The sequence below is a fragment of the Amblyraja radiata genome, chromosome 13 (assembly GCF_010909765.2).
Source record: "Amblyraja radiata isolate CabotCenter1 chromosome 13, sAmbRad1.1.pri, whole genome shotgun sequence".
Classification (NCBI taxonomy): Eukaryota; Metazoa; Chordata; class Chondrichthyes; order Rajiformes; family Rajidae; genus Amblyraja; species Amblyraja radiata.
In genome coordinates this window covers 29,369,688-29,395,738 of record NC_045968.1, presented here as the reverse complement: position 1 = coordinate 29,395,738, position 26,051 = coordinate 29,369,688, and the positions used below count along the sequence as shown (strand labels likewise).

Sequence of the window (26,051 nt, the reverse complement as noted above, 5' to 3'; positions counted from 1 at the left end):
AGTTGATAAACACCATATGATTGAAATACAGCCAAGAGTTGAGTGCTGATTATCTGAAATTGCCAAAGTCAATATTAAGCCCCAAAATATATAACATGCCAAGAGGTGGTGCTATTCCTTGAGATTTTGCTTCATTGCAATAGTGTAAAGCCCGTCCCACTTAAAGTGTCCTTGGCACGCTAATTACGCGACCTCGTCATCGTGTTGAGGCGCACGGGTATCGTGGGACTGCAATATGCCTGCGCTTGTACGCGCTACGTCACGCCGGAGGCGCGCGAAGATATTGTTTCCCTACAAAATCCCGGAGCGCCGCGCGATACCGCGCACAACTCCACGCTTCTCCATGCCACCATCCCGCGCGACCTACATGTGCACCTCAACGCGACGACGAGGTTGCGTAATTAACGTGCCAAGGACACGTAAGTGGGACAGGGGCTTGAGAAATCAAAAAGAGAGATTAGAGTGGAATGGCGTGCAGAATTAAAATGACAGCCACCTGAAAGCACGGGGTTCATCCTTGTGGACTGAAATGGAGCACCTACCCCATCTACATGCATTTTTTAAATATATTTTTGTGGCCAAAAAAAGAAAAGAAACAACAGGCATGTTGAATAAATACTTTGGAGGAATAACATGCCTAATATTTCAAAATTAACCTAAACTAATTAGCTAACAATTAAATCGAAGAATGTCAAATGCCAAGACCTAAACGGGTTCCATTCCAAAGGCATTTAAAAAATGTGGGAATATTTATAGTTACACCATTTGCAATATGCTCTCAATTCAAAAAGCATCTCGTTAGATTATAAAACCAACCAGGTTTCCCTGTGACAATGGCACAATCATGTCAGACCATCCAATTGAATTTGCACTTACAAGGTTTTTCTAGTTCTATTTGTCAATTGACTATTTAAGAACAGTGAGGGAGAAACCAGGGAATTATAGATTAATTATCCCAACTTCAGTTGTAATAAAATTACTAGTCTATAATTAAGGATAAAGTGACTGAATAGCTTGAAATTTTTCAGCTCATCAAAGAGACAACATGGATTTGCACAGAGCTCTTTATAGCTCGGTTATTAACTTAATGGCAGGGAAATCTTATATAATTCAATTCAATTCAACTTTATTGCCATTGCACAGATACAAGTATAGGTACAATGAAATGCAGTTTAGCGCTTGGTCACAGTCATAGTGCAAGATAGGAATTAAAAAAAAATACAGAACAAGCATACATTAGAGTAAGAAGAGTACTGGTTAACAATGTGGATGGAGAGACCAAAGATATCTAGCGACGGGACTCCGAGTTCAGCAATGTAAGTGTGTTGTTGAAAAAGCTGTTCCTCATCCTGCTAGTTCGAGACCTGAGGCTCCTGTACCGCCTCCCTGATGGGAGGAGGGCAAACAGTCCATGGTTAGGGTGAGAGGGGTCCTTGATGATCTTCCTGACCCGTCTCAGACACCGTTTTCGGTGGAGGGCATCCATGGCAGGGAGCAGGGCACCGATGATGTGCTGAGCGGTTTTCACCACCCGTTGTAGTGCCTTCTTATCTGCTGCGGTGCAACTGCTGTACCATACCGTGAAGCAGGTGGTCAGGATGCTTTCGATGGTACAGCGGTAAAAGTTGGTCAGGATCTGGGGGGACAGATGAGCTTTCTTGAGCCTCCTCAGGAAGTAAAGGCGCTGCTGCGCCTTTTTGATCAGTTTGGTGGTATTGAGGGACCAGGACAGATCCTCCGAGATGTGTACCCCGAGGAATTTGTAGTTGGAGACGCGCTCCACCTCAGTCCCGTTTATATGGATGGGGGTATGTCTGCCCCCTCTGTTCTTCCTGAAGTCAACAATAATTTCCTTCGTCTTCTTGGAGTTGAGGACGAGGTTATTGTTGGCACACCAGGCTGCCAGGTGCTGGACCTTCTCCCTGTAGGCTGACTCGTCGTTGTCACTGATCAGCCCTACCACCGTGGTGTCGTCGACAAATTTAATGATGGCGTTGGAGCCATACTTAGGGATGCAGTCATGGGTGAAGAGGGAGTAGAGGAGAGTGTTATAGTGGAGGAGGTGAGGTTGTTGACCCTAACAGACTGTGGTCTGTTGGTGAGGAAATCCAGTGTCCAGTTGCAGAGGGAGGTGGAGATGCCAAGTCCGCTGAGTTTGGTGATCAAGCTAGCGGGGATGACAGTGTTAAAGGCGGAGCTGAAATCAATGAACAGCAACCTGATGTAGGTGTTATTGCTGTCCAGGTGGGTCAGGGCTGAGTGTAGGGCCGCCGATATGGTGTCCTCTGTAGACCTGTTGGTCCGGTAGGCAAACTGATGGGGGTCCAGTGTGGGGGGGAGGCTGGCTTTGAGGTGAGCCAAGATCAGCCACTCAAAGCACTTTGCGATGACAGGGGTGAGTGCCACTGGGCGGAAGTCGTTGAGACTCCCTGAAGCTGATTGTTTGGGCACTGGCACAATGGTTGCCAGTGCCAGTTAACAGTCCAAAAATTATTCAATCTATTAATAAAGAAACCATTAACTAAAGTTGAAGCTTACGCAATCGAGGACAACTTATTGACCGCATAAAAGAAACGGACGATTGGTAGAAGACAGAGTAGGAATAACAGGCAGATACTCTGTTAGGCTGGATGTGTATAGTGGAATTCGAATTTCACTGTACCTTATTTGGTACCTGTGACAATAAACTGACCTTGAATCCTTGAAAAACCTGTGTAGGGCTACAGTTATGCACAAAATATACGAACAATTTGAATCTATGGCTTTCTAGTCCTGTATTATTTTGTTGATTGCAGAAGGGTCAGCGGGATTAAAAGGGATGTCGATGGAAGTGTGCAGGAAGGAACTGCAAATGCTGGTTTAAAATCAAAGAACTGGACAAAAAAACAACACAAAAAGCTGGCGTAACACAGTGGGTCTGACAGCATCTCTAGAGAAAAGGAATAGGTGACATTTCAGATCGAGACCCTTCTTCAGTCTTTCTGACCCAGACTTTCAGAAGGATACATTGCATGGAAACTCCGAGGATATAACAAATCAGTGACATCCCCTGGAATTCAGTGATAATTTGATCGCAGTTTGAGAAATGAGTAGAAATGGATGTAGGTCAGGCTTGGATGGATGGATGGATGGATGGATGGATGGATGGATGGATGGATCTATCTATCTATCTATCTATCTATCTATCTATCTATCTATCTATCAATCATCATATCTCTATACGTGTGTGTGTGTGTGTGTGTGTATAATCACATCTTCTCGAAAAAACGATGCGGTAACGGTAACATTTTTACATATTCCGGTCGACATTTTTCCAGTGGAGTCCAAAATCGCCTTATCTGAAAATGTCATGCTTTATTTCTCGAGTTATTAATGAAAATGTTCAAATATTTGACAAAACTTTGAATTTAAAAATGACTTGTCTTTCGCTGATGACATCACAATGGGTCTGTGTGCCTTCTTCCTCGCACTGCGAGTGACGTCATCCCCCCCAAACCTCGCCCCCCCGTTATTCAAAAGACGCAGCTGGAGATGAAGTCGGGCCCTGGACTGAACACCAATGATCATAGCTGAAGACTGCGGCAGCCCAACTCGCGGTCCTTTGGTCGATGCTCACCCACTCGCTCGGGGTCCTCATGTCGGCGCATGGTGGGGAGGTTGCTGCCGCTCTCTGCCTCTACCCGCTGCCTCTGTCCTGTCTCTGCTCTCTGCCCCCTCTAACCCCCTCCCTCTCTAGCCGCGCCTGAGAGTTGTGGGCTATGCGTGAGTGGATCGGGCAGGGGATGGGGTAAAAGGAACGAATGAATAATATAGTAATATAATATCAAGTGGTTAGTGTGTGTGTGTGGTGCCGCAGGCCGCCCCCCGCAACCGTGCGTTGGGGGGATGGGACCCAACGGGTCCCACGTGGTCTAGTAACTATTAAGTCTGATCTTGTATGTTGATTTATTTTTGTGTGTTTGTGTATAATCACATCTTCGCAAAAAAAAATGGCACGGTTATGGTAACATTTTTACATATTCCAATAGGCATATTTCCCATGGAGTCCAAATCTACTTCAGGCCAAAGATCATATATTGATTGATTATTGATTATACCTTTAATAATCCTTTACAGGAAATTACAGTGCCACGACAGCTTCAAGACAGACATAACACCACACATTTCCTCAAATAGCTTCCATACTTAACAAGTTAAAATACAAGTTAAAATACAAGTTAAAATACAATTAATGAAAAATAGTGCAGTTATTTATGCGCATTATATAACCTTATAGCAGCTGGTAAACAGGACTTCCTATGTCTCTCAGTTTTGCACATTGGTGCAATCAGTCTCTGACTGAAGATGCTGCTCTTGATCACCTTCAGGGCATGGAGTGGGTGAGTGGGGTTGGTCATTATTGAACCCAGTTTGTTCAGAGTTCTGGCCTCTGCCACCTGCTGGACCGTTCGTTGCTCAGCCCCGACCACTGAGCCGGCCTTCCTGATCAGCTTGTCCAGTCTGTTTTTGTCCGCTATGCGGGCGCCATCTCCCCAACAGGCCACAGCAAAAAACAGAGCACTGGCCACCATTGAATGGTAGACACTGCACAGTAGGGGTTGGCAGATGTTAAATGACCTCAGCCTCCTTAAAAAATACAGTCGGCTTTGTCCCTTCCTGTACACCGCCTCCATATGACACTTCCAGTCCAGCTCACTGTCAAGCTGCACCCCAAGGTACCTGTGGTTAGCGACCACCTCCACCTCAGTGCCCTTAATGGTGATTGGTGTTGCTTGAGTCCTCCTCCTCCCCCTCCTGAAGTCCACAACTATCTCCTTGGTTTTTGTGGTGTTAAGATGGAGGTTATTGTGTGCACTCCACTCCACAAAGTTACTTATTATGTCTCTATACTCCTCCTCATTGCCCCCTTTAATGAGGCCGACAACAGCTGTATCATCCGAAAACTTCTGCAAAAAGCAGCTGTTGGTGTTATATTGGAGATCCGCTGTGTAGATGGTAAACAGGAACGGAGCCAGCACAGTTCCTTGTGGAGCCCCTGTGCTGCTCAAGATGGTGCCCGAGACACTGTTCTGTAGGCGCACGTACTGTGGTCTGAGGGAAAGATAATCCAAACACCACAGTACCAGTGATGGATCCACTTTCATCTTCTCCATCTTCTCCCCTAGCAGTCGGGGCTGAATTGTGTTGAAGGCGCTTGAGAAGTCAAAAAATGTAATCCTTACAGATGCATCAGTAGTGTCCAAATGTGTGTACACCCTCTGCAGCATGTAAATGAGGGCATCATCGACACTGATGTTAGGCTGATATGCAAACTGTAAAGGATCCATTTGATTTGACACACTAGTCCTGATGTAGGAAAGGACAAGTCTCTCAAATGTCTTCATAATATGTGAAGTGAGCGCTACTGGTCTGTAGTCATTGTGGAGAGTGGGATGGGTCTTCTTTGGGACAGGTACCAGGCAAGATGTTTTCCACAGCCTTGGAACCTTCTGTAGACGCAAGCTCAGGTTGAACAGGTGTGTTAGAATACCACACAGCTCTGAAGAGCAGGTCTTCAGTAGCCTTGGGCTGGTGTCATCAGGCCCCACTGCTTTCCCTGGCTTCAGTCTGTCCAGCATCATCTTGACCTGAGCAGTATGAAGAGTCATAGGTGGGGCTGCCGGTGGAGTGGGAGGTGGAAAGAGGGGACTCCGTACAGGTGACATCTCAGGAGTGATGGAGATGATGGAGAGAGGGAGGGGAGGTGGAGAGGAAGCAGCAATGGTCAGCAGACCAGGTGGGGGAGGCTGGGGTGGTGTGGGGCAGTCAAATCTGTTCAGATCATCAGCCAGACTCTGTTCACCATCAGGCAGTGTACCACCTTTCTGCTTCATGCCCGTGATCTTTCGCATTCCAGCCCATACCTGCTTCACACCATCTTGCTGCAGCTGTCGTTCTAATTTGAACCTATAGGCTTCTTTCCCCTCCTTAATCCTCACCTTCAGTTCCTTTTGAAGTTCTTTGATTTTATTCCTGTCGCCCTCCCTGAAAGCCTTTTTCTTCTCATTTAGTAAGGCCTTCAGGCTGCTGGTAATCCAAGGTTTGTTATTAGGGTAGCAACGAATTACCCTGGATGGCATGATGTCATCATAACAGAAATTGATGTAATGGGTAATGCATTCTGTTAGTCCGTCAATGTCTTCCCCATACTCCTCACAGAACACATCCCAATCTGTTGTCTCAAAACAGTACCTCAGGGCTTCATCTGCCTCAGGATACCATTCTCTTGATGTTCTGGTGGTGACAGGCAGCCTCTTGGCAGCTGGGGTGTAGGAGGGAGAGAGATGTAGCATGTCGTGGTCTGATCGACCAAGAGGGGGCAGTGCAGTACATTTGTATGCATTTTTCACATTTGCATACAAAAGATCCAGCGTTTTATCGCCTCTGGTTGTACAGTCAATAAACTGTTTAAAAGTGGGCAAAGTCTTAGAGAGACAGACATGGTTGTAATCTCCAGACACAACAATGAACGCCTCTGGGTACTTGGACTGGAGTGCCCTCCATAATATTTGGGACAAAGACCTATCATTTATTTATTTGCCTCGGTACTCCACAATTTGAGTTTTGTAATAGAAAAAATAAATCACATGTGGTTAAGGTGCACATTGTCAGATTTTAATAAAGGCCATTTTTACACATTTTGGTTTCACCATGTAGAAATTACAACTGTGTTAATACAGAGTCGCACCATTTCAGGGCACCAAAATGTTTGGGACACAACAACGTAATGTAAATGAAAGTAGTCATGTTTAGTATTTTGTTGCATATCCTTTGCATGCAATGACTGCTTGAAGTCTGTGGTTCATGGACATCACCAGTTGATGGGTGTTTTCTCTGATGATGCTCTGCAAGGCCTGTATTGCAGCCATCTTTATAGCATGCTTTTTGGGGGCTAGTCCCCTTCAGTTTCCTCTTCAATATATAAAAGGCATGCTCAATTGGGTTCAGATTGGGTGATTGACTTGGCCACTCAAGAATTGACCATTTTGTAAGCTTTGAAAAGCTCCTTTGTTGCTTTCGCAGTGTGTTTGGGATCATGTTGAATGAACTACCGGCCAATGAGTTTTGAGGCATTTGTTTGAACTTGAGCAGATAGGATGTGTCTATACACTTCAGAATTCATTATGCTGCTACCATCAGCAGTTGTATCATCAATGAAGATAAGTGAGCCAGTTCCTTCAGTAGCCATACTTGCCCAGACCATAACACCCCCACCACCGTGTTTCACACATGAGGTGGTATGCTTTGGATCTTGGGCAGTTCCTTCTCTTCTCCATACTTTGCTCTTGCCATTACTCTGATATAAGTTAATCATTGTCTCATCTGTCCACAAGACCTTTTTTCCAGAACTGTGGAAAACTGTTGCTCTTTTAAGTACTTCTTGGCAAATTGCAACCGGGCCATCCTATTTTTGTGGCTAACCAGTGGTTTGGATCTTGCAGTGTAACCTCTGTATTTCTGTTCATGAAGTCTTCTGCTGACAGTGGTGATTGACAAATCCACACATGACTCCTGAAGAGTGTTTCTGATCTGTCGGACAGGTGTTTGGGGATTTTTCTTTATTATAGAGAGAATACTTCTGTCATCAGCTGTGGAGGTCTTCTTTGGCCTGCCAGTCCCTTTGCGATTAGTAAGCTGACCAGTGCTCTCTTTCTTCTTAATGATGTTCCAAACAGTTGATTTTGGTAAGCCTAAGCTTTGGGCTTGTTTCTGTCTCATAATGGCTTCTTTGACTTTCATTGGCACAACTTTGATAAACAACAATAACAGTTTCCAAAGGCGATGGAAAGACTGGAGGAAAGACTAGGTGCTGAGAGCTCTCTTATACTTGCATTAAGGAGGCAACTAAACACACCTGAACAATTACAAACACCCGTGAAGCCATGTGGCCCAAACATTATGGTGGCCTGAAATGGGGGGACCATGTATAAACACAGCTGTAATTTCTACATGGTGAAACCAAAATGTATAGAAATGGCCTTTATTAAAATCTGACAATGTGCACTTTAACCACATGTGATTTTTTTCTATTACAAATCTCAAATTGTGGATTACAGAGGCAAATAAATAAATGATGGGTCTTTGTTCCAAACATTGTGGAGGGCACTGTATATTAAGATATGGCCACACATATATCAGGTCATTTTTCATCAACTACAGTTTGACATTAACACCGTCATCGCCTCCAAACTTGTCACCAACTCAGGGAATGGGGTCACCGTGCATGGTGCACCGAGATTAGTGGGCAAAATTAGATTACATGGTATTGGGGGTAGGGTGCTGACATGGATAGAAAATTGGTTGGAAGACAGGAAACAAATGGTAAGAATTAACAGGTCCTTTCAGAATGGCAGGCAGTGACTAGTGTGGTACCGCAAGGCTCGGTTCTGGGAAAGTAAGCATGCAGTGAAGAAAGCAAATGGCATGTTGGCTTTCATAACAAGAGGAGTTGAGTACAGGAGCAAAGAGGTCCTCCCAAGGTTGTACAGGGCCCCAGTGAGACCATACCTGGAGTATTGTGTGCAGTATTGAGGAAGGACATTCTTGCTATTGAGGGAGTGCAGCGTAGGTTCACGAGTTTAATTCCCAGGATGGCGGGACTATTATATGTTGATGGATTGGAGTGGGCTTGTATACTCTAGAATTTAGGATCTTATTGAAACATATAAGATGGACACACTAGAGGTTTGGACACACTAGAGGCGGGAAACATGTTCCCAATGTTGGGGGTAGTCCAGAACCAGGGGCCATAGTTTAAGAATAAGTGGTAAGCCATTTACAACGGAGATGAGGAAAAACCTTTTCACACAGAGAGTTGTGAGTGTGTGGAATTCTCTGCCTCTAGTGTGCCTCGAGGGCGGTGGAGGCTGGATCTCTGGATGCTTTTAAGAGGGAGTTAGATAGAGCTCTTACGAATAGCGGAGTTAAGGGATATGGAGAGAAGGCAGGAACGGGATTGTGGATGATCAGCCATGATCACATTGAATGGCGGTGCTGGCTCGAAGGGCCGAATGGTCTACTCCTGCACCTATTGTCTATAGTCATCCATTTGCAAATGGATCATTAACATCCTCATCGACAGACCACAATCGGTTCGAATTGGCAACAATTGGCAAACATAACCTCAAGGCTGAGTGCTCATAACACTGCTCTACTCAACTGCACCCATGTCTGTGTAGCCGCACACAGTTTGAACCCCATCTTTAAATTCGCTGATGACACCACCATTGTTTAATTAAAAAATGGGCAATAATGAGTCAGTGTACAGGGAGGAGATCGATCACCTTATTGAATGGTGCCTGAACAACAACCTTGCTCTCAACGTTAGTAAAACCAAGGAGCTGATTATTGGCATCAGAAGAAGAAGGCCAAAGAGCCGCAAACCTGTCTTCATCAACTGATCTGACGACCCAGCACATTGATGTAGTCATAAAGAAAGCCTTTCAATGCCTCTACTTCCTTAGTAGATTGAGAGTAGAGATGTCAACAAATACAATTCTACAGGTGTACGATAGAAAGCATATTGTCTAATTGCATCACGGCTTGGTTCGGCAACTTGAATACCCAGTAATGAAGGTGATTGTAAAAAATCGTCCCAGTCCATCACAGGTACTGACCACCCCAACATTGAAGAGTCAAGAGCGTTTTATTGTCATACGTCCTAGATAGGACAATGAAATTCTTGCTTGCTGCAGCACAACAGAATATGTAAACAAGTACATAACGGGAGAAAAGAAAAGCTCAGTGTGTATATATGCACATGTACATACTCAATAAATAAACAAATATAGTGCAATAATAATAATTGTCTGTTGTACATCAGAGCTTATTTGCTGTCATGTTTAACAGCCTGATGGCTGTCGGGAAGAAGCTGTTCCTGAAGCTGGACGTTAGTTTTCAGGCTCCTGTACCTTCTTCCCGAAGGCAATGGTGAAATGAGTGTGTGGCCAGGATGGTGTGGGTCTTTGATGATTTTACTTCGGAGTCACGTGAGTGACTACGTGAAGAAGGGCCGTCCGTCTGCGTGCGCGTCATTACGTCTGAACGCAACACGCACGACGGACTGGCAGGCACTGAGTCCTCCCAGGCCGTCGGGATGAGCAGGTAAGGAAAGTTGAATCACTTACCTGCGTTCTTTCGGGTTTGAAGTTTTTTTCAGAGCCCAGATGTCGAGGAGACGGCCCGCGGGGATGTCGGCTGCCGAAGACCGCAGCTTTCCAAATAGCGGGCGACGGTCTTGTTCCCGACATTAGCGCCGACAGCAGAATCGGTAGGAGACTTTGCGCGGGAGCAGGAGCTCCATGGTTGTCCTGCGGGGCGTAATGCCACCCGCAAGTCTAAACGAACCCGTTGACTCAGATGAGTCCGGGGAAGAGCGATACCCTCCCTCAACGGAGAGCGTCTGAGGACGACTTCTCCCATATGGAGCAACTTATGGAGAAGTTGCTCCAACAATGATCTGCTCCAAGGGAGGGAGCAGTATCAGCACGGCCTACAGCAGTGCCGGTGCCGGGAGCCTCGCTTCCCGACATTAGCGCCGACAGCAAAATCGGCAGGAGACTTTGCGCGGGAGCAGGAGCTCCGTGGTTGACCTGCGGGACGTAATACCACCCGCAAGTCTAAACGAACCCGTTGACTCAGATGAGTCCGGGGAAGAGGGATACCCTCCCTCAACGGAGAGCGTCTGAGGACGACTTCTCCCACATGGAGCAACATATGGAGAAGTTGCTCCAACAATGATCTGCTCCAAAGGAGGGAGCAGTATCAGCACGGCCTTCAGCAGTGCCAGTGCCGGGAGCCTCGCACATGGGGCAGCCCAATGTCTTCCCCATTGGAGGGGGAACTACATGTGGAAGAAACCACTCTGAATCAGAGTACAAAGAAGAGGGGGGGGGGGGGGGAACCTTCCCAGGGACAAGCAGAAGAAAGGAAGTAAGTAAGTAAGTTTTACTTATATTGCACTAAGTCAACACCAAAATGCTTTACATAAAAGGAATAATAAGCTTCCATACAAACAAACAGAAAATAAGTGCTTCTGCAATCATCCAGGTTCCACTGGGTGCTTCCCTGGATGGAATCTAGCTCTTGACAGCCCGGGTATTATGGAGAACCCGCAGGCAGCAGCACCTGTTTTCAGGGCTGCACAAATGTCTCCTGCTCTGAGGAGAGGAGCATTCATGGTCCATTTCAGTCTGACCAAAGCTAGAATCTCATTTAGGTCCACTGCAAGGGCCATGTCAGCACAGGTATCCTCAGGGGCCTGCGGCAGCACCTGTTTTCAGGGCTGCCTACGAACCTCACTCTCAGTGGAGGGGAGTGTGAATGATCAGTAGGTAACTGATCTCGAATTTAAAGTATGAACACATACTGAAGCATGCATATGGCCTCAAGAGCCAGCAGTTGGCAGAATATCCGCATAGGCGACAACACACCCCACACCTCCATAGGGGGTAAGCGGTTCACTGAATCTGGTGGTAGCTTGAAAGCTGGGCACGGAAATACGATCAGAGTCGTCTTTCAAGGCAGACTCAAAATAATGGCCAGAATTGTCCTACAAGGCAGGCTCAGTATGATGAGGTTTTCAGACCAGACCCAAGCAGAGGTCGGGAGAAACATGGAATCCACACTCCTTACCAGTCCTACTCCCAATCAAGGAGAGAAAAGGAATCCGCATCAGGGGCCTTTGGGCTTACCACAAGACCACCGGTAGCCATGGAGGTAGGTGGGTCTGGGTTTACTGAAACAAGGGATTGTGGAGCAGTTACATGTTGGTAATTTACTCTTGTGTTCTTGTTCAAAATAACAATAACATGAAATTTCAGAACTGGTTTAAAAAAACAAACAAAATAAAACCCAGATAATAACGTGATAATTTTACTGCACAACATACACAGGTTCCAATCAGACTTGGAACTCGGACTGGAATTGTCTTCGAGGCAGGCCCAGTAATTTTGGGCAGGATTGCCATTCAGGACATGTGACAGATGGAGGATGTCACTTCATCCAGGTTTAACTCATTTGTGCAGTATAGACTTTTAGAAACAGTAATTTTGTTACGGTCTAACTACTGTTTTATAGGAGCTTCCTATAAAATGGTCACATGGCATGCATCGACCTCAAAGATGCATACTATTCGGTGTCTATTCACTAAGAACAGGAGATATTTGAAGTTTAACTGGATGGTATGGATCTGCCAAATGGGTTGACATCAGCTCCTAGACTATTGACAAAACTACGGAAACCAATTCTGGGTCTACAAAGGTCTCAGAACCACATAGTAATGGCATATTTGGACAATTTCATTTTGGAGGCACCAAGAATTGGCAGAAGCATCAGTCAAAGCAAACCAAAACCCTGTTTGATAGAATTGGTTACCTCATCCATCCAGTTAAATCAAAATTGACACCTACAGGGGTAATTGATTACCTAGAATTTACTATCAAAAACAGTAAATATGTTGGTGACTTTGCCTAGGGGCAAACGACTATATTAATCAAGCCTGCTATGACCTGATAGTCAAATACTAGCCATCTATCAAGTAAACAGCTAGTGTAATTGGCAAATAGTAGCCGCATTTCCAGCAGTACGTACGGGCCTTTGCATTACCAGAATTACAGCGAGCAAAGGAACGAACACTCAGATTCCATGCAGGCAAAATTGCCAAAACTATGGATTGCCAGCAGAGGCCTTTGTTGAATAACTACGGTGGATAACGAACGAGAGAAAGCTCAAAGTAAATTTGCTTGAAAGCCATCAAGGGTTCTTCAGACCTATGCTAGCGGCTAAGGATGGGGAGCCACTAACACAGTCTAGAGCTGTGGGGGCAGATGGAATGAGCAGAAGTCTGTAATTCCCCAACACATGGAATCAATTACCCAGAATTGTTGGGGGCACAATTTGGACTCAAGGGGTTCTGTAGCAATATGCAACCGGTGCTTGTTCAAATTCAGATTGATAACACCACTGCGGTGGCACATATCCACTAACAAGGGTGGTGTAAAATCTGTACCTTACGATAGATTGTCGAACCTCATTTGGCACTGGTGTATCAAGAGGAATATTTGGGAAATCTACGAGGTAGATATAACACGTTGACAGATGCTGGATCACGGATGTTTAATAACAACACAGAATGGATGTTGAATCAGGCAGTATTTAACAAAATAACTACACGATTTGGCATACCAGATTTGATCTATTTGCATCTAGACTAAACCATCAGTTACCCAGATATGTGTCCTGCAAGCAGGATCCAGGAACAAAGGCAGTGGATGCTTTCTCCCTCAATTGGGGAGGATTGTTTATGCAAAATTGTGTCACAAACCAATGCTTGACCAAAATCAAGCAAGACTAAGCCACAGGCATATTGGTAGTGCCAGATTGGCCTACTCAAGCCTGGTCCCCAAAAATGTTGGGAACTATAGTCCAGACAGTTATGGCTGTACCCAAGAGCAGGGACCTCCTAGTGAACCCAGTTACAGGGAGTAATCATCCACTACACGAACGTATTAACTTGTTGGTCTGCAGATTCTGAGGAGGCCATTTCAAGGCATAGGACTGTCCGAACAAATACAACACAGTTCGGATAACAGATGTCTTGGAGTTTCCTATCAACTCTGTACTATAACTATAAACAAAGTTATAGTGCAATCAATAGTGCCAGAGGCGCACTTTCCTCCTATCTGATGCTGCAAGCAGGGCACAGGTCGATAGGAACGCACCCCTTTACAACAAAATTCTTGAAGAGAATTTACAATCTAATACCTCTAAGACCAAGGTACACGGACATGGGATGTGAGCGTGGTACTAACCCTACTTTGACAGTGGGGACCGCCTATAACTAACCCTGAAGGTGGTATGCTGACAAAGAGTCCAGACACTGCAAAAGCTACGGTTGGACCACATGACCACCAATATGAACAACATAACATTCGTAATCAGGAACCTGATATAAACATAGCAGGCCAGGAATGCCAGGGATGGAGATCCAGTTCTTGGCATATCCAGAGGACCTACGGTTGTGTGTGTGGTAACATACTAACACCACTATCTGAGAGTTACGGAGAACCACAGAGGTTCAGAACAGACCAGAAGGTGTCAACACAAACCATCTCCAGATGGTCAAAGGGGATAATGACGGTAACAGAGTGAACGTTCATATGGTTAATTCTCACTCCACCAGGGCTGCATCTACGTCGGCAGCAAGAGCAATGGACGTGCCTCTTGACAACATCCTAGTGGCTGCAGGATGGACGAATGAAATAACGGTCCACCGGTTTTATAACAAACCTATTGGGGGTGTTTGCAAGTACCATTTTAAGTTCTGTCCCATAGTTTACCCCCAAGATTGGGAGGGGAAACTAGTTTTTAAAAACCTTTCTTTCATTTAAAGCATCAGTGTCCTTACTTAACTACGTAATGTCTGAATGCTTTAATGATTACACGCATCCATGGTCAATCCATTCAGTGTGTGACGCCTGGATTCTTAACCGGCGTAAAATCACAGAGCTTTGAAATCTTCACGTAGTCGCTCACGTGACTCCGAAGTAAAATAGTAAGATTAAACGAGAACTTACCAGTTTGAAGTTTGATCTTGATTTTATGAGGAGTTACGATGAGCGATTACGTGCCCACCGCTCCCACCCTCATACTATCAAGGTCACATGGAAGTTCTAGTTTCTTCAATCTTACTATTCTCAGGTCTTCTTTTTATCTGTGATTTAACACCGCTGCTTTGAAGATTGACGCGCACGCAGACGGACGGCCCTTCTTCACGTAATCGCTCATCGTAACTCCTCATAAAATCAAGATCAAACTTCAAACTGGTAAGTTCTCGTTTAATCTTACTATTTTGGCTGCCTTTGAGGCAGCAACTTCAATAGATCCCTTCGATGGTGGTGAGGTCAGAGCTGGTGATGGGTTGGGCAGTGGTCACAACTTTTTGCAGTCTTTTCCGCTCCTGGACGTTCAAGTTGCCGAACCAGGCCACAATGCAACCAGTCAGTATGCTCTCTACTGTGCACCTGTAGAAGTTCAAGAGAATTCTCTTTGACATACCGAATCTCCGTAATCTTCTCAGGAAGTAGAGGCGCTGATCTGCCTTCTTTATAATTGCATCGTGGTGCTGGGTCCAGGAAAGATCTTTGGAAATATGCACGCCTAGGAATTTGAAATTTTTGACCCTCTCCACCATCGTCCCATTGATATAAACAGGATTGTGGGACCTCATCCCACAAATTGATGTTGTCTTGGCCACACCTATGGTTAATCAACAACTTCAACTGGAAAACATTGTTCCAAAGAAAGCAACAATTTTAATAGAGATTTTTTCTCTGATAGATTGTTCCTAATTAAACATCCATCATACCTTGAATAAACATTATCTAAGATTAATCATCTGTAAAAGGCAGTCATTGTCCATGCATCCGTACAATCAGGCAGTGTTTGCCAAAATAAAAACAGAAAATTCTGGAAACTGACTTGTATCCATGGAGAGAGAAACAAAGTTTACACCTTAAAATGTTAACAGTGTCATGTTTTTCTCTCCATGTACACTACAGGTGCACAACCTTTTATCCGGAGTTCCGGAAACCGAAAAGCTCCGAAAACCGGACATTTTTTCCAGGATGTCATCTGCACACCAAAGCTCGCGTTTGGCGCCAAACTTGACCCGAAACGACCCACGGTCAACCCAGGTCTGTACTACTGTAGCGGCTGCCTCCTCCCCGGAGACCGGGGAGACACTTAAACATCTGTAAATCATTGCTTAAATGTTAGTCAGTTAGTTTGGAGGGCTTTTATGTGAAGGGGGGGGGGGGGGGGTGAAGGGGGAAACTTTAATTCTTAGTCCCCTACCTGGTCGGAGAGGCGGGGAGCGGGCAATGCCTTACCGGGTCGCCGTGCAGTAAGCTCCGGAGCGCTGTGGCCGCCGACTCCCAACATCGCGGAGCTGAGGCTGCGGGCGTCCGGCCGCGGGCGGCGCCGGTTGTAGCTCCGACCCCGGCAACTCTACCCCTGGCTGCGCGGCGCTCCAAATCCAGCGCAGCCCGCGGCCGGACGCCCGCAGCCCCAGCTCCGCGATGTTGTGTGTCGGCGGCCACAGCGCTCCGGAGCTTACCGCACGGAGACCCGGTAAGGCATTGCCCAATCCCCACTGGTATCCCAGCGCTGCGATGCCGCCGACTCCCAACATCGCGGAGCTGGGGCTGCGGGCGTCCGGCCGCGGGCGGCGCTGGATTTGGAGCGCCGCGCAGCCAGGGGTAGAGTTGCCGGGGTCGGAGCTCCAACCGGCGCCGCCCGCGGCCGGACGCCCGCAGCCCCCAGCTCCGCGATGTTGGGAGTCGGCGGCCACAGCACTCCGGAGCTTACTGCACGGCGACCCGGTAAGGCATTGCCCGCTCCCCGCCTCTCCGACCAGGTAGGGGACTAAGAATTAACGTTTCCCCCTTCACCCCCCCACCACACAAAATCCCTCCAAACTAACTGACTAACATTTAAGCAATGATTTACAATGATTCCCCGGTCTCCGGGGAGGAGGCAGCCGCTCCAGACTTTTCAAGCCGCCCGCGCTACCTACCTAATCTACGCTAAAAATCTTCCATTCGGAAATCCGAAAAATTCCGAAATCCGAGAAGTGTCTGGTCCCAGGGCTTTCGGATAAAAGGTTGTGCACCTGTACTTGATCTGTTATTTCCAACCTTTAGATTTACTTTCAGATTTCCAACACCTGCAATTTTTTCACCATGTCTGTTGACTCAACTTCTACTTTTTCCTTCCACATTCACCCACTTGGGCAGCTGCAGGCTCCACCCAAATTGTATTGTATTGTATTGTATTTTTAATGACCACACAGCCAGGCTGGTGGAATTTGTTATCAGTACAGCTCGGTACAGGTTCCAACATTTCATCAAACATTAAACATATAACATAGATATACATACAGACAGACACATTACATAATACATAAGGGCCATGCTTATTCTTATTCCTCATCGTACAGAGTTTAAAATGTTAATTGCAGTGGGAATTAAACTGTTTTTGAAGCGGTTTGTTTTGGAGGCAATTGTCCTGTAACGCCTCCCAGAGGGCAGTAGCTGAAAGGCATAGTGTGCAGGGTGAGTGGGATCAGAGATGATCTTGCGGGCTCTGTGTAGTGTCCGTTTGTGGTAAAGTGATTCAAGGGATGGTAGGGGTAAGCCAATAATTTTGGATGCTCTGTTGATGATGCGCTGTAATTTCTTCCGGGAGAGTGAGTCGAGACTGCCGAACCAGACTGTGATGGATGAAGTGAGGATGCTTTCGATGATGGCTGTATAGAAGCGGAGCATGAGATGAGACCTTACTCTGAACTTCCTGAGCTGTCGGAGATGGAAAAGTCTTTGCTGGGCTTTTCCATAGATGTGGTCTGTGTTTGTCCTCCATTTGAGGTTGTTGCTGATGTGGGTTCCAATGAGTTTGAATGTGTCAGTGATGGAGATGGATTCACCTTTAATGAGCACAGGAGTTTTGGGGGATGGCTGGCGTCTTGGGTCGATGACGAGTTCTTTTGTTTTTGATGAGTTGAGTAAGAGATCATGGTCTGTGCACCAGGTCACTGCTTGGTTGACCTGTGCACGGTATTCAGTTTCTTGGTTGTTGGTGATGAATCCTATGATGGTGGAGTCGTCCGCGTACTTGTACAGGTTGACAGAGCTGTGGTGGGATGTGAGCTGGTTTGTGTAAAGGGAGAATAGCCAGGGTGAGAGAACACAACCTTGGGGTGTGCCTGTACTGAGGAACAGAGGGGAGGATGTGTTATTGTTGATCCTCACCCTCTGTTGCCTGTTCCAGAGAAAGCTGTGAATCCAGTGACAGATGCATGGGCCAAATCAGATATGGTTAACACAGATGTGCCTGATATATTTATTCAGTAACTACTATAATCATTTTTGTTTAGGAAGGAACTGCAGATGCTGGAAAAATCAAAGGTAGATAAAAATGCTGGAGAAACTCAGTGGGTGAGGCAGTATCTATGGAGCGAAGGAATAGGTGATGTTTCGGGTCGAGACCCTTCTTCAGACTATAACCATTTTTGTCAGTTAACAAATGTATGGGGAGAATGAGTGTGAATGTTTTTTTCTTCAGGTCTGAAGAAGGGTCCTGATCTGAAATGCCACCTGTCAATTTCCCTCCACAGATGCTGCCCAACAGCTGAGTTCGTCCAGCATTAGTTTTTTGCTTAAGATTCCAGCACCTAAAGTCTTGTTTCTGAATGGTATATTGATGGTTACTGTGCACAAGCCAAGGTGCCCATTTTCTATGCCATGTTGGTTTATAGGATCTAAAAAAGCCACACTGCACACATTACTAGTGTGTGTTGTTTATCAAAACCTAGTGTACAATACAAAGTGTTGGAGGAGCTCAATGGGTCAGGCAGTATTTGTGGAGGAAATGAAGTTTTAAGAGTTCAAGTTCAAGAGAGTTTATTGTCATGTGTCCCAGATAGGACAATGAAATTCTTGCTTTGCTTCAGCACATCAGAACATAGTAGGCATGAATCAGATCAGTGTGTCCATATACCATTATAAATATATACACACATGAATAAATAGAAACATAGACAAATAGAAAATAGGTGCAGGACTAGGCCATTCGGCCCTTCGAGCCTGCACCGCCATTCAATATGATCATGGCTGATCATCCAACTCAGTATCCTGTACCTGCCTTCTCTCCATACCCCCTGATACCTTTAGCCACAAGGGCCACATCTAACTACCTCTTAAATATAGCCAATGAACTGGCCTCAACTACCCTCTGTGGCAGAGAATTCCAGAGATTCACCACTCTCTGAGTGAAAAATGTTTTTCTCATCTCGGTCCTAAAAGATTTCACCCTTATCCTTAAACTGTGACCCCTTGTTCTGGACTTCCCCAACATCGGGAACAATCTTCCTGTATCTAGCCTGTCCAACCCCTTAAGAATTTTGTAAGTTTCTATAAGATCCCCCCTCAATCTTCTGAATTCTAGCGAGTACAAGCCAAGTCTATCCAGTCTTTCTTCATATGAAAGTCCTGACATCCCAGGAATCAGTCTGGTGAACCTTCTCTGTACTCCCTCTATGGCAACAATGTCTTTCCTCAGATTAGGAGACCAAAACTGTACGCAATACTCCAGGTGTGGTCTCACCAAGACCCTTTACAACTGCAGTAGAACCTCCCTGCTCCTATACTCAAATCATGTTGCTATGAATGCTAACATACCATTCGCTTTCTTTAACATACCATTCGCTTTCTGATAATAAACTGATAAAGTGCAAATAAACAGATAATGGGTTATTAATGTTCAGAGTTTTGTCCGAGCCGAGTTTAATAGCCTGATGGCTGTGAGGAAGTAGCTATTCCTAAACCTGGTGGTTGAAGTCTTCAGGCTCCTGTACCTTCTGTCTGAAGGTAGCGGGGAGATAAGTGTGTGGCCAGGATGGTGTGGGTCCTTGATGATGCTGCCAGCCTTTTTGAGGCAGTGACTGCGATAGATCCCCTCGATGGAAGGTAGGTCAGAGCCAATGATGGACTGGGCAGGGTTTACTACTTTTTGTAGTCTTTCCCGCTCCAGGGCACTCAAGTTGCCGAACCAAGCCACGATGCAACTCTACAGCATGCTCTCTACTGTGCACCTGTAGAAGTTAGAGAGAGTCCTCCTTGACATACCGACTCTCCGTAATCTTCTCAGGAAGTAGAGGCGCTGATGTGCTTTTTTTATAATTGCATCAGTGTTCTCGGACCAGGAAAGATCTTCAGAGATATGCACGCCCAGGAATTTGAAGCTCTTGACCCTTTCCACCATCGACCCGTTGATATAAACGGGACTGTGGGTCCCCACCCTACCCCTTCCAAAGTCCACAATCTGTTCCTTGGTTTTGCTGGTGTTGAGGGCCAGGTTATTGTGCTGGCACCATTTGGTCAGTCAGTCGATCTCACTTCTATACTCTGACTCGTCCCCATCAGTGATACGTCTCACAACAGTGGTGTCGCCAGCGAACTTGATGATGGAGTTTGCACTATGACCGGCTACGCAGTCATGAGAAAAGAGTGAGTATAGCAGGGGGCTGAACACGCAGCCTTGAGGTGCTCCCGTGCTGATTGTTATCGAGGCTGACACATTTCCACCAATACGAACAATCTGTGGTGTGTGAATGAGGAAGTCGAGAATCCAATTGCAGATCGATGTGCAGAGACCCAGTTCTGCAAGTTTGGTAACCAGCTTGTGACCAACAGGTGAAGTTTCGGGCCAGGAATCCTTCAACAAAACCTAGTTTTAAACTTCAGGATTTTAGTTACATTAAAGGCTTCATTTATTGGAATGTCTTATTTAATCACAACCATCCTCACCATCATCAATGAGGACTAAAATATTCAATAATGTTGGTTATGATAGAAAACCAACACTTATGGGATCTGAGAGGTCTTATATTTCCACACTCAACAGTCTGATTAAAGATTGATCATGGTAATTCACTTACACTCTTACTGACTTCCAGGCACATAGACACTTCCTTCTGGAAGTCCCTTCTGGAGATCACATGCAATGATAATTTAAATAATTATTTTGTTAAATGCTGCTGCCTTTCATAGTGGTATATTTGGCATTTCTGGTGTATTTTGAATATGCTTTCAAATACCAGTGAAATATATCCTTAGGATACATCTTCAACCAATCTGATTAAATGTCACTTCTACTTGATTTCCATTTTATGCTGTAGGCCCTGAACAGGATTTCTGTAATCACTACTTCTTACCAGCTGATTTATGGGATCAACAGAAACAGTGTTTGAAGCTAACTGATTGTAATAAGCTGTATCACATAATTACTCCTTATCAAATATTGAATAAATTTAGATATGCAAGAAAATATCATATTCAAAACAATGTGGGAGAAGCTACCATCATATCCTGTTCACAGGCATGAGAAAATTAGCACCAGATACTGACCATTTTCTATAAATCAATTGCCTGCACACCTACCCAATGAACATTTGCATTGGAATGATTTAATAGAGGGTTAGTTGCAATCATGAAACAGAAGTCAGGGGCAGGTCAGGTGAGATAGGGGTGCAGGTAAATTGGGACAGTGACAATGTATGTAAATCGCATCATAAAATGAATCGTTAGGGTGGATATTTCAATTATAAAGTACTGGAATTGGTTTATCAAGTCAGGGTACTAATAATAAGAAAACTCTGTTATTTTTCAATGCGAATACACAATAGCACACGTATAACGTTTAAATCAGTACATTAAAAAAGTTATTCAACAAGCTGCTGGGACGTTTACACTGAGGCTTGAAGAGGGCCACTTGGGCACTGCCAACTCGCACTCACCAGGGTCCCAGACCTTGGTGAGAGTCAATCAGGTCGGCTCACACGTGGGCAGCCAGCTCGGAGAGGTGGACAGGTCGAAGGCTTGACTTGAACTTGACCAAAATAGAAGACTTAGTCTATTTGTGAGACAGGGAACAAAAGGGAGGGGAAGGGGAGGGGAAGGGGGGGGTGGCGAGAGAGAGGGGAGGGGGGAGAGAGAGAGAGGGGGTGGGAGAGAGAGAGAGAGGGTGAGGGAGAGAGAGAGAGGGGGGGGGGAGAGACGATGAGAGAGAGGAGGAGAGAGAGAGGGGAGGGGGAGAGGGGAGAGAGAGAGAAGGGAGGGAGAGAGAAGGGAGGGGGATATCCTCCCCCGCCCCGTGTGGACCGAACACAGCCAATAAAACGCCAGCAACTGCCTGTTCCTACCTGTAAACTGAAGTCCCGAATGTGAGCCATTTCCATGAAGCGCAGCCCGGCTGGTGTCTGAAGTCGGGGACTGCAGTACAACCTCTACCGACAGGCCCGAGGGACCATCACCCCCTCCGAAGGCCGCCTCGAGCCTCCGCGAAAAAAACCGTCAGCTCTTTACTGTTTGGGTCTCCAGCCCTCCTACTGCCCGCCGACTGCGCAGGCGCCCGCGTGTCGCAGAGCACGCCGGGAGTCGGAGTTCCCCGGCCCGTTTGCCGCCGCTCCGCGCTGACCGGCGATGGTGAAATAGGACTACGTCTCCCAGCGTGCACCGCAAGGGCGCGGAGATTCCGGCCTGAGTAGGCCGCCTCGGCTGGCGTCACACCGCCCCCCCCTCTCCCCAGTCCTTGGAGCCCCCTCCGTCAACCGGCAATGATGTAGCGTCATCTTCACAGCTGCGAACGACACGACGTTATTTAAACGTCGTAAATAGTTTCTCTGAAGGAAATTTGACACCTTTAACCCAAGTCTGCTCAGGAACACCAGCAGCGTATCCCAACCCTGTAGGAATTACAACACCGACAGTGATGATCAACCAAGAAGGATTCCAGAACCAAGGAATACCACGGGATGTCCAAACTCCATGGAGAGAAAAAACACAGCAAGGATAACGTAACCTGTTGAATTTTGAAGAGGAAAAAACGTATATGGTGTTTTAGAACCAATTAGGAAACCCTGTCTAGTAACCAGGCTGGAAAAAGGAGCAGATTTGGACCCCAGAAGAGAAGATGTAATCAACCACAGGATATGACTGGGATAACTACTTGGCAAGGTTGACGCCCAGCTGGGATAAGGCAGTCACCAAAAAAAAACGAAACTCACTTCAGATAGGATCCTTGCTTAGAGAAATTTAAAAAAGCAAGAGAAGCAAATCCACGTGAGAACAGTGTATGAGAAGGTGCTGCTGCACCCGCTGAGTTTCCCCAGCAATTTTGTGTACCTATGAGAAGGCAGTCAGGAGGAGGCACAGAGAGAAAGCATCAGATCGGTGCTTTGGGATCAGTGAACCAGCAGCAGTATTAAGGGTTCCATAAGAAAGGGAAAGTGAGGGCACCATAAAAAAAATGGATACATGACGACTCTTTAGGGATTAAAAATATAGAATTAAGAATATGCATGACTAACCAGCAGGAATCCAAAACGTGTGTGGTATGGGACGCAGGAAAATCTGTGTATGACAATCATTCAGGGATAATTAAGTTAACAAATGAACCCAATGGAGCATGGATATATGAGAACCAAATAGGGACAAGGTCAAGAGGCCAGACCAATTGAGAATCCAGCAGTTCTTATGTGGAACAGTCAGGCTCCAAGAAAGAATCCAGAATGCAAAAGATTCTGAAATTCCAGTAATATACAGCACCCTATAAGAATCTAGCAATCGGGAACTGTTGGAATCCAACAGAACTGGCTACATTAGAGAAAAGGTAAATTAAAATGAAAGTATATTAGACAGTTTGCTTTTGGCTAAGCAAGAGACAAGACAAGAGTATTTTATTGTCATATGTCCCAGATGGGACAATGACATTTTTACTTGCTGCAGCACAATAGAATATGTGAATATTCTACATAGAAATAAATGTTTGTCAAACGATATGAAAACAGTGAAGTACATAACGGGGCAAGAGAAAAAAAAAATTTAGTGCAATAATAATATAGTCTTTTGCAGTTCAGAGCTTAGAGCTTATTTGTTGTTGTGTTTAATAGCCTGATGGCTGTAGGAAAGAAGCTGTTCCTGAACCTGGATGTTACAGTTTTCAGGCTCCTGTACCTTCTTCCTGATGACAATGAGTGTGTGGCAAGAATGGTGTGGGTCTTTGATGATTTTGGCTGCCTTTTTGAGGTAGCGACTATGATAGATCCCTTCGACTGTGGGGAGGTCAAAGCCGGTGATGGACTGGGCAGTGGTCACAACTTTTTGTAGTCTTTTTCGCTCCTGGACGTTCAAGTTGCTGAACCAGGCCACGATGCAACCAATCAGAATGCTCTCGACCGTGCACATGTAGAAGTTTAGGAGAATCCTCTTCGACATGCCGAATCTCCGTAATCTTCTCAGGAAGTAGAGTCGCTGATGTGCCTTCTTTATAATTGCATTGGTGTGCTGGTGTAAATTGCTAATTCTAAGCTCCCCCCCCCCCCAGTCTATTTCAGTCAAAAATCACTGAGCCAAGCACTTGCACATCTAAACTTTATTTTGACAAAATACAATTACAGTTCCCACTACTGTTCCTAACCACCGCGGGTTCGATCCTTGTATCTGCCTGATCAAGCCCTCTTGGCCTCGCTCAAACAAAGACACTCCAGAAGGTCACGCAGTCCCAAGCGTTCTCCTAGAAGATCGGCACAAGACCTCGTGACAGTGGACCTTTATAGGTCTCTTTATTTATTTTAAGCACAGTAAGGGTTAACAAATCATCATTCATTGCGAGCACATTGCTGGCTAACAAATCATTTATTGCAAGCAGATAAAGGGTTAACCACATAAAGCACATAACCACATAGAGCACATAATCACATAACCACATAAACCACATAAACCACATAAGCACATAAAGGGTAGGCTCACAGTTCAGTAGACTCACAGTTCAGTAGACTCACAGTAGACCCACAGTCGTGGCCTCTCCCTCGCGATCTTCCAGAGTGACTGACTCACATCCAGGCATCCGGGGTTTTATAATCTTTATTTTTTCTCTTTATTTATTTTCCTCCTAGTGAAGGACATTCTCCATATTCCAATTAGCTCATTCCCTTCTTCACTGTTTTCATATCGTTTGACAAACTGTAGTTTATTCTTATTACAGATTTTAGTCCACCCAGCGGCCAAAGTTCGCTTCTCAAAACTGCATTTAATTCTCCAGATAATCCTCTTAATCTGTCTGCTTCGTGTGGAAGCTTTTCGCAAATTATCCTTATCGGGCTTCCTGGTCTATTTGATCGGTCCTTCTCTGAGACATTCCCCATTTTTTTGCGCAATAATAAAATAAAATTCCAGACACTAACACCTATTCAAACTCACTCCTTCCTTTCGGACACCAAGGTCAATGGAGTCTCTCCCACACAATGGCTAATCGTCTCTTAGACTCACACCTACTCGCACAATTGGTCCCTTCCAACTGTTACTCAATCACTCACTCAATCGCTCGTTTTCAATTATTCAAACCACTCGCTCGTATTCAATCGCTCTCCCAACTTTCTTATCAGTTAGATCACAATCACTTCATTCAACTCTAAACTTTCAAACAAAGGATCTCCGGTTTCTCAATCCAATACTCCAACTCTCAATCACAGTCTCTTCCAAGCAGTAATCTCTCCCACTCAATCCACTTTAAGTTCGCACAGACAGACAAATCCGAACCAGGCTAATAAAACTATAATCAGAAAATAAAATATTCCCCCGATTACAAGTAACCCAAAACAAACCCCAATATAAACTACAAGCATCCAATAAATCACCCTTGATCGCAAACTTGTGTTTGGGGGTCTGTTGAGATCACGGACAAGCCCCCAATGTAAATCGCTCGTTCTTAGCTTCCCCCCAGTCTAGTTTCAGTCAAAAATGACTGAGTCAAGCACTTGCGCATCTAAACTTTATTTTGACAAAACACAATTACATTCAACTACTGTACCTAACCACTGCGATCCTTGTATTTGCCTGATCAAGCCCTCTTGGCCTCAACAGAGGCAAACAGAGACACTCCAGAAGGTCACACAGTCCCAAGAGTTCTCCTAGAAGATCGCAACAGGACCTCGTGACAGTGGACTTTTATAGGTCCCTGGACCTTGAGGGGTCGAACCACATGGGGGTGGTCTCTTTACAATCCAATGACAGATATTGATTAACCCCATAAATGACAGACATTTCCCTAACCCAATAATACAGTGGCTAATACATTGTATTCAAACAGAATTTCTCAGAGAAAATGAACATCGCAACATTTACCCTGATATGCAAGAAAACCAGACAAGGCTCAATACCTAATCCAATCAACATTCAGCAAAGTAAAGCTTTGCAACATTATTTACAATGTGTATGGCTGGTTTGCATTCATCCTATCCATTCTATGCATTTTGCACCTAATTGTCAGGGTCTGCAGATGTTCCCATTCTCTTCCTGCAGCTCTGATCTAGGCTCTAGACAAACTGGCACCATTCTGCAACTTGTCCCATTTCTACAGAAAGCACTTTTAAACTGACCAAATGGCCTAACAGC

General features: G+C 45.4%; 1 protein-coding gene across 4 annotated transcripts in view; it reads right to left on the bottom strand.

The window, feature by feature from the left end:
* LOC116979769 (serine/threonine-protein kinase 25-like) overlaps nt 1-22,048 on the bottom strand; it is a 68,633-nt gene extending 46,585 nt beyond the window's left edge. Inside the window, exon 1 of one of the 4 annotated variants that reach the window (XM_033031540.1) lies at nt 21,800-22,048. In XM_033031540.1, coding sequence (XP_032887431.1) covers nt 21,800-21,835 — 36 coding nt within the window. In that variant the 5' untranslated portion in view covers nt 21,836-22,048. Of the gene's footprint in view, nt 1-21,394; nt 21,540-21,799 lie in introns of those variants that run through there. The other 3 variants (XM_033031537.1, XM_033031538.1, XM_033031539.1) reach the window with 3 other exon arrangements.
* Nucleotides 22,049-26,051: the final 4,003 nt, after the last annotated feature.